General features: G+C 39.4%; 3 protein-coding genes across 3 annotated transcripts; 1 reads left to right on the top strand and 2 right to left on the bottom strand.

Annotated features, from left to right (window-relative positions):
- Positions 1-417: 417 nt before the first annotated feature.
- Positions 418-3762, top strand: LOC101307994. The gene is made up of 13 exons (XM_004301095.1): positions 418-514; positions 746-840; positions 922-1107; positions 1357-1416; positions 1511-1529; positions 1652-1716; positions 1801-1816; positions 1908-1969; positions 2418-2514; positions 2766-2813; positions 2892-3019; positions 3166-3589; positions 3742-3762. Exons 3-13 carry the CDS (start codon positions 923-925, stop codon positions 3760-3762), a joined length of 1125 nt encoding a protein of 374 aa, XP_004301143.1. The 5' UTR covers positions 418-514; positions 746-840; position 922.
- Positions 3763-4041: 279 nt separating this feature from the next.
- LOC101301492 (chlorophyll a-b binding protein P4, chloroplastic-like) lies at positions 4042-5333 on the bottom strand. The gene is made up of 3 exons (XM_004299300.1): positions 4981-5333; positions 4467-4882; positions 4042-4375 (listed from the first exon to the last, which is right to left on the bottom strand). Exons 1-3 carry the CDS (start codon positions 5184-5186, stop codon positions 4242-4244), a joined length of 756 nt encoding a protein of 251 aa, XP_004299348.1. The 5' UTR covers positions 5187-5333; the 3' UTR covers positions 4042-4241.
- A 933-nt stretch (positions 5334-6266) lies between these two features.
- Positions 6267-7899, bottom strand: LOC101301198 (expansin-A1-like). Its single transcript, XM_004299299.1, has 3 exons — positions 7767-7899; positions 7320-7632; positions 6267-6962 (listed from the first exon to the last, which is right to left on the bottom strand). Exons 1-3 carry the CDS (start codon positions 7897-7899, stop codon positions 6656-6658), a joined length of 753 nt encoding a protein of 250 aa, XP_004299347.1. The 3' UTR covers positions 6267-6655.
- Positions 7900-8352: the final 453 nt, after the last annotated feature.

Raw genomic sequence — 8352 nt, 5'->3', positions numbered from 1 at the left:
CGATGAAAGAGAGACGAATTGGATGCGGTTGAGATATAGCTGAGGGTACTTTAGGTAGAACGAAAAAAATAGGTGATGGGTTTGGTCCTAAAAGTAGACTTATATGGATAAAATTGTTAAGGTGAACTTATGTAAGAAAAAATATTAAAAAGAGAACTTTTATGAAATTTTCTATTAAAATTAGATCATATATGTCGGTAGAGGTCACAAATTCGATTTTTTATCTCCTATTTAAATTTAAAAAAAGAAAAGAAAATGCCACTGGACCCGGTAATGTTACCGCAAAGAAGGCCATGTAGGCTTTCTTGGCGGAGAAGCTCTTCAAAACCGTAGCCCAAGATTTTGTCTTCGGTGCTAAAAGCCATGCATGTCTAACCTTCTTTGCCAAATCGCACCGTTCATTTTCTTTCTCTCCCTCCTTCACTCTGTTTCTCTCTCTGCAGTAAATTTCTGCTGGTTGGTTTTGCTCATTTTCACGACCGAAATCATAGCTGGACCTGTCGTGCTCAAATTTGTAAGCTAAAAGCTCCATACCCATTTCTTTGATTCTTTCCCTTCAATCTTGTTTGACTATTACTCTTTCTGGGTTTGCCATTGAGTTTTCTTTTTACCATTTTTTTCAAGATTCAATCTTTCCTTTGTGAGTGTTTGTAAAGCTTCTTCCTTTTGTGTTTTTCCCATCTGGGTCTTTTAGAAATCTGTGATCATCTTTCTGGGATTGTTTTACCTTTTTGGGTTAGGACAGAAATTCGAAAGAGGGTTCATTTATGGTTGTCGAGTGCTGGTGCAATTGGGATGAAAGCTTCATTTGGAGAACTGTGTATTTGTGACATAGCTAAAGTGAGTTTATCTGCATTTTCTAGGCATTGAGGGGTTTCAATCTTTGGTGTTTCATAAGGGTTTTGGTTAATGGATTTGTAGGATGGGAAGGGTTAAGTTAAAGATAAAGAAATTGGAGAGCAGTGGCAATCGGCAGGTTACTTATTCAAAAAGGAGGAATGGCATCTTGAAGAAGGCCAAGGAATTGTCAATCTTGTGTGATGTGGACATTACACTTCTTATGTTTTCCCCGACTGGAAGGCCTACATTGTTCCAAGGGGAGCGCAGGTATAGTATGCTACCAAGTATACAATCAATTGATACATTGTTCTGGTGATTTATAATGCATTGGTACTATAGGTATTGTTGAAAGCAAAATGTTGAGGCCATAGATTGAGCTTTTTTGTCTTTTTTTCGATGCAAATTCAACGTAACTAGACTAAATTGAGGCCGGAATTGGAGTCTGATTATTGCTTTTTCCATATTGTATGCTAATGTAGCGTTTTTTCGTTGTTGGTTATTTCTTGACTTTCTCAGCAATTTTGAAGACATTATTGCAAAGTTTGCCCACTTAACTCCACAGGAGAGGGCGAAAAGGTACTGAAATACTTGCATTGAATTTGGAATCTCCTTAGCTTGATTGAATTTGGATGGCATTACAGCTAACTTCTTTTCCATTTCACTGGAACAGGAAATTGGAGAGCCTTGAGGTAAGACTGTCCTATATAGTGGACAAATGTCTCTCTGGCTTTGGTTACATTAAACAAAGAGAAACTATGCTGTCTTTTAATCCGATTATACTTGCATTTTGGTGTTCTCTTTGAGGATATAGGTACTGAAGAAAACTTTTAAGAAGTTAGACCACGATGTAAATGTACAAGAGTTTGTGGGTTCCAGGTATGTCAATATATTTTCAAATCTGCCGTTTCCTTTTACTCTCGGTTTTTTTCTTAACTGTTTCCCTTCTGTTGTTTCTTGCAGCACACAGACAGTTGAGGTATATATCGTTTATCAGCATTAACATATTTCATTTTTTCCAGTTGTTGTTCATGAAAACTCATGTATTCTGGTATAATTTTCATTGGCAGGATCTGACAAATCATGCAAGAGAAATGCAAAGCCAACTCACGGAACTGCATAAGAGACTGAGGTGCACCTTTGGAGCTTTTGGTTGTTCAAGTATTGCCTTTTCTTTTGGTCTTGAAGGTCATATTAAGAATGCATCTTATAAAATGTGTTTTAGAATGTGTCATTTGTGGTATCGAATCAATACTTGACCAAAGGAAGAGGAAAAAGAAATTGTCTGCAAAATTACATTTCAGTTCCAATTTAGGTCATGTGTTCATGACTCATATTATAGATATGGCATCATTTGTTTTGAAGTTGTTGTTTAAAAGCCTTAGACAAGTTAGTTGGATTGGAGGTGAGCTGATTTTGTGGACTCTAGACAGACTCTGATCAACTGTATGGAGGAGTAACTATACCCTATTGGGCAGTGTAAAACAAAACAAAAAACCCCTATTGGGCAGTGAGATATATGCGTTAAAATTGGAGATTGGTGTCATATAATTCATATGCTAGTTTTTCCACCTCTTCAGCTTTTGGAGTAATCCAGAGAAGGTTGACAATGTAGAACAGCTAAGGCAGATGGAAGACATGCTTAACGAATCAATAAGGCGAACACGTCTGCACAAGGTATCATTCTCTTTTTCTGTTACAAGAATTGCCCACTATTTACTAACGTCTGTACTGTGGAAGACATTAACTAGTTTAGTTTATCAGAGAGCATATTTTTCTTAGATTGGTTGTTGTCATGGTGAGTTTAAGCTTTGGTGATGCACCCAAACCACCTAAAAATGTTGAGCCAGAGGGTGGCCACTGCTAATTTCTGAGACGCCCATAATAGATCCTTATCATTCTAACATGCTGGATACATCTTTTGTCAGGAAAACTTTGAAAAACATCAACTAGCTTCACTGAATTGCACAAGCCAGGTAACAAATGCTTTAGCTGATGCAGAATGCCTCTTTCACACATTGAGGAAATCTGAAAATGACTTTGTTGCATCGCAGTTTCAAAACGGGATACCTTCATCTTTAATTGTGGGTAGTATGCAAGAAACTCAACCTATACCTTGGATTTTGAATAATGACAATCAACATTTGTTATTACCCAACGAGGCAACCTTTCTGCCTCATAGGTTAGTCTACTGCTTCCTTGCTGAACCAACGCCTGAAAATGTTCAGTGCTAATTATATTGTAATTTACTCCAATTGGTACGCAGATGGTTTTCTTTTCCCTTTCAATGGATCTAACTGTGCTTATTACTTTAACATCTTTTTACAGAGATGTGGACTGCTCTACTAATGCCTCTGTAGCACGATTTAATAGTTACTTTGGCGGCGGCGCCAGCACTAGTACTAGCACTGGCAAACAATCTGAGGTTGGTGATCCAGGGCAACTTGATAATATGGGGCAAATTCCTAGTATGGAAGGAGGTTGTGGCTTGAATGAGTATGACATAAATGCTTGTTTGAGTACAGAACTTGGCGAGCAGTATGCGTATCCATCATATTGCAATCCTAATGTGCCAGACGATAAAAAATTGAAGTCTGGTTTAGAAATGAACTTACCAACAAATTCAGTGGATTATCAAGCAAGTACCAACTTCGAATTGCCTCAATCTTTGTATGGTGACGAGCATCCTTCTTGGCTTTCATCTTCCGGGCCTAGCAGCATTGCTGTATACGATGAGAATACTTACCAGCAGGTGAAGTATTCCTTTGATTTATTTTTTATTTTTTTCCGCTCTGTTTTCCCATACTAAATGAGATATTTCAAATGTGTGGATCTCATGCGTTCTCTTTGTATTTTGTCATTTCATTGATACCTTGTCATTCTATGACTTTTGTTCTCTTGTAGCAACCAAACATGAGATTGTAGCTGGGGGGAAATCATTGCAGAATTTTACAGGCCTCACAAACCAAACAGATGAAGGAAATCTTGAGAGGTATCCAAGAGCGTTGATGCTCAATGGCTCATTGACTCCTTGGGGCTTAGTTTAACATGTATATATATTGTACAAGATATATAGGATCATAGTTTATCTGTATATGAACTCCTTTGGTACCTTAGGAGCATCCCAAATTGTAAATTATTACTTATAGAAATTGAAAGCAACATCAACATGTCTTGAGCTACTTGGGGGGGGGGAAAAAGAATCTTGAGAATGAATTAGTGAATTGTAATGAGAATGGTAATAATAATATAATGCCATATTGCCATGATGGTTCCTGTACACTGGTAAAACCTTGTCTACATTGATGCTCACTCCCATTTCATCACTCAAAAGCCATATTAAATCGTTGTTACAAAACAAATGAAAACAGGTTTTCTCCATTTCTTGCTTGCTTTTGATGGATCTAGCCCCTTAGTGTTTGGACAATGGTGTTGTGCCATGGGTCAGAAAGATGCTGCACTAGGTTGTCAAAGGGTCCTTTGCCAGTCACGTTGTGTTGAACCACAAATCCCAGGAATGCCAACATTGCCAGTCTCCCTGCATATACAAAAAGTTCAAACCTAATTAGTTCACACACACAAAGCCCTCAGATCAAAATCGAGCGTGAAGCTTGTTTTCTAAGACTTACCGTTGGCGATTTCCTTCTCCTTGGCCTCCTCAGTAGGTGCAAAGTTGAGAGGGTTGAAGATGCCACCAGGGTAACCTACCTCATTTGGAGGCAAGCTGTATTGCTTAAAGATGGGGTCTTGGTTCACACTTCCTGGGTTCTTGATGTCTTGCCACCGTCTGATCTCGACATAGTGGAACAAGATGAACTCGATCACAAACAGGGTGGATGAAGAAGCAAAGTACTCAGCTTTCCCAGCATCGTACCATTTTGGAACGTTAATGATCCCAATGCTTGTCAAGACTTCAGGCAATAGCATCCCAGCTACACCCAACATAGCCCAACGACCGTTCACAAGCTCAGCTTGGACAAACCATTTCAGGTTCTCTGGGTCCTCAGCAAGTGCCAAAGGATCAAACCCATTGTCACCAGGAAGACTGAGGCACAAAGACAAACCAAGAAATGTAAGAACTGATGTCACATATTATAAACACATATAGTAAGTCTTGTGATTTGTTTGAGCTTGATTAAGTACCTGCCAGTTAGGTAACCTGGTGATGGCAAGCCAGGTAACCACTCGCCCTTCTTGGCCTCAACTTTAAAAGAACTAGCAGAAGGAGATGTCACAGGCCTAAAAGCAACTTCCCTAGTTAACTTGCCGGAAGAGCCGGTAAGGAACCTCGATTTCGAGGTGATTTGTGGCCGGTAGACCGCGGACGCCTGAGTCGTGACGGTTGCCATACTATTCTACCTGAATTTGGGTCAAGAAAATGGAATTTTCAGGTAGAGGGAAGGTGGTTTGGCTAAAGCAAAATGTACAATATGGTGTTTGTGTTCATGGCTTTGTATTATATCATGTCAATGAGTCAATGACAGTGCTCAGTGTTGTGGTGGTGGTTCTTTGCTAGAATCTGATCGTTGGATGGCCTGATTTTTTGTCTCCGACGGTGAGGATGTGGTTGTGGGGTATGGATTGGCCAATGGAAGCCCTTGTGCCTTATCATTTTATCTTAGGGTTGTATCCACAAATCTATTACTTTGTTGCTGTTGGTAGAAAAAGATGTTGCGGGGTCCACTTTTTCTACGTGTTAAGATTTGATTTGGATATGAGGATTAGAATCTCCTTCCACGTGGAATCTATGTAGTCCAATCGGTTGATGACAAATGGCTGGCTTAGACTAGGCATTAGCAAGTAATTGCTTCAAGATCACACATATGTGTCGAGTAATTTGTATAAGAACCTATTTTTATAATTTGTTTCCATACAAAGCTTTCTAGAATCTAGGTCCAGAAACTATTCAAATTTGAGTGCGGAGCTTCCATGTCTAAACTCTTACTAACACGGCTACTTATGGTGGTTACAGAAAAAATATTTAGTACATAAATTTAGAAATTTAAGTGTTTATCTTTATAACATAACCAAAATAGAGTAATTTAGAGATCGCTCCCTCCTGTTGCTATTGATGTTAATGTCATTTTTAGTTTTTTACACCTTAAGGTTGATTAATTTCGAGTATTATTTGGTGCACAAAATCTAAAATATCATGACACTGATACTTTGAGACCCTTTAGGGCATGTCGTTGGACTTCTTACTTGAAATTGGTTAGCTACTTTTGGATACCCAAGCCCAATATGACTTCTCTTCCCCCAAATCCCCACTTGGTATTTGGTAATGTAGACACCTACCTTTGAAACCTTGGAGGTCTAGGAATGGCCCAATCTGGCCAATCTAGCTCATATAGAATATTAGAAACAAATTACCATAAACAAACAAAATATGCTCGGCAATAAACCGATAGAAAGATCACTGATCCTGTTCTCAACTTCATGGAGAGGGAGAGGAGACTTTATTTAAAACAAAAAGTCGTACACTTAAACAATTCCGACTAAGAAAAACACACAATGCAGCAGGAAACTAAAGCTAATTACAATAGCTTCATAGACAAGTTAAACAAAGCCTAAAGCAACCAGAGCACACTAGCTAAATAACTAACAAAACCTAACAAAATGTGGCGGGTGATACTCTAATGCCCACCGCTGCCAAATTTTAACTTAATTTCTGTCTGCTCCTTTACAAATGAGAGCATATCAAAACGACGACAAGGACCATTTAATATAAGCCCTTCTCACAAATCAACTCTAAATTAACCTAAACAAAACTTGTAGCTTCTTATTCTTCTTCTTCTTATTCGTCTTTGATTTGTTTGGTTTATGGGAATTGGAGGCCGGAGAAAGTTTGTCCGAAAGACCATCCGGCCGCAACAGCATTGTTAGAGACCACAGTGCGGCCATCACTGGTTGTGACCTTGAATGAGAGGCTTTGGCCGTCGAGGTAAGAGTTGCTCTGCCAGTTCTGACCCCAGTTCCTAGACATGGGTTGCCAATTAGTTCTTGACCCTTTGATGGAAACAGACTGAACATCACCAGCACCACCAACGTTTGTGATTAGGACCAGGTTGAAGTATGAGTGACCGTTGATAGTGAACCTTATTCCACCCTTCTTTTGGCAAGGTACTCTACACACATATAAGCATATGCATAAAGATGAAGTTTATAACACAAAAAATACAAAATGATTCATCACAAAAACACGTCAGGGTTTGTTGGATCGAAATTGGAACTTTCAAGACCTGAAAAGCTAGCTGTCGACGTTCTACATCTGCTTTGGCAGCTAGCTAAGTTTTTGGACTTTCAATAGTATAGTTCTTTTTTTCTTTTTCTTTTTTGAGAGGAATAGTATAGTTCAATTCAAGCAGAAAAGGAAAAAAGTTTTGTAAACAATAAAAATATGAAGTAGATTATTTCAAAAAGCTTTAACAAATTCATAGATGAATTCATAGCCCTGATCTTTAAAACGAGTCCGAAATGCGCACCTTCGGTAGGAGACAGGGACGATTCCAGCTCTGTATTGAGCAATATGCTGGAAGACGGGCTGGGCGAGATCGAAATGGTGCTGAGGAGGGTTGCACCAACCGCCGTTGTTGTTAGGGAGTGCATTGTTTGGAGGGCAGAAATTGGTGGCAGTGACCAAAATAGAGCCTGGAAGGCACCATTTGGGGTCATTGACACACTTGATCTCAAAGCAAGCCCCGCAGCTCAAGCCATTGTTGAACAAGGCTGTGCTTAGTGCTGCTGTGTTTGTGCCGTACCCTTGACTGTATAGGTTTCCATACCCACAAGCTCCACCTGCAAATATTAGTTGGACATGCTGTTAATTTAACATGCAGATCTTCAAAAGAAGATTGAGATATCGGGCATCAGTATCCATGGTAAAAGGTAAAAAAGAACTTAACAAAAATACGTGGTAAAAAAGAACTTACCCATAGTGCCAGAGGCATCACCCCCACCATAGAAAGTGGCATGGGCGTTAACCCAACCTCCATCATCATAAGCATGAGCAAACAATGGGGTCAGAGTAAGAAGCCCCAAGAGAAAAATCACTGCTTTCGACATTTTGTCCTGCATAACAGTACACAAATACAACGTTTTGAGTTTGATGAAAAACATTGATACTGTATCTGATGAATTCTAAGCTTGAACCAGTGAAACAAATTAAGGGCGGGCTTAGACACACACAGTACCTTTTGGGAGTGATACAGCAGAAGAGAGACCTCTTCCAAAATAGAGCAAAATGGAGGAAGGAGGGAGCTGAGGGTGTGAGGAAAATGGAGGGGGTGAGGGGGTGATATATAGGAGAAGCTTGGACGAGAAACAGTGCGTGTAGAAACTGGGAGCTAGCTAGCCTCGCTTGAACAGGCAACGTCACCCCAAACTAACTGACACTTCCCTTTGAGCTGTGGGGACCTTAAACCGCCAAGTGCAATGCAAGCCGTTTTACAGTCACATCTGCAAGATTTACATACATACATTAGATACATACATATATATATATATATATATATATAA

The sequence above is a fragment of the Fragaria vesca genome, linkage group LG5, assembly GCF_000184155.1.
Source record: "Fragaria vesca subsp. vesca linkage group LG5, FraVesHawaii_1.0, whole genome shotgun sequence".
Taxonomy (NCBI): Eukaryota; Viridiplantae; Streptophyta; class Magnoliopsida; order Rosales; family Rosaceae; genus Fragaria; species Fragaria vesca.
The sequence above is the reverse complement of the archived record's forward strand: the minus strand, read 5'-3'. Positions and strand labels throughout refer to the sequence as shown.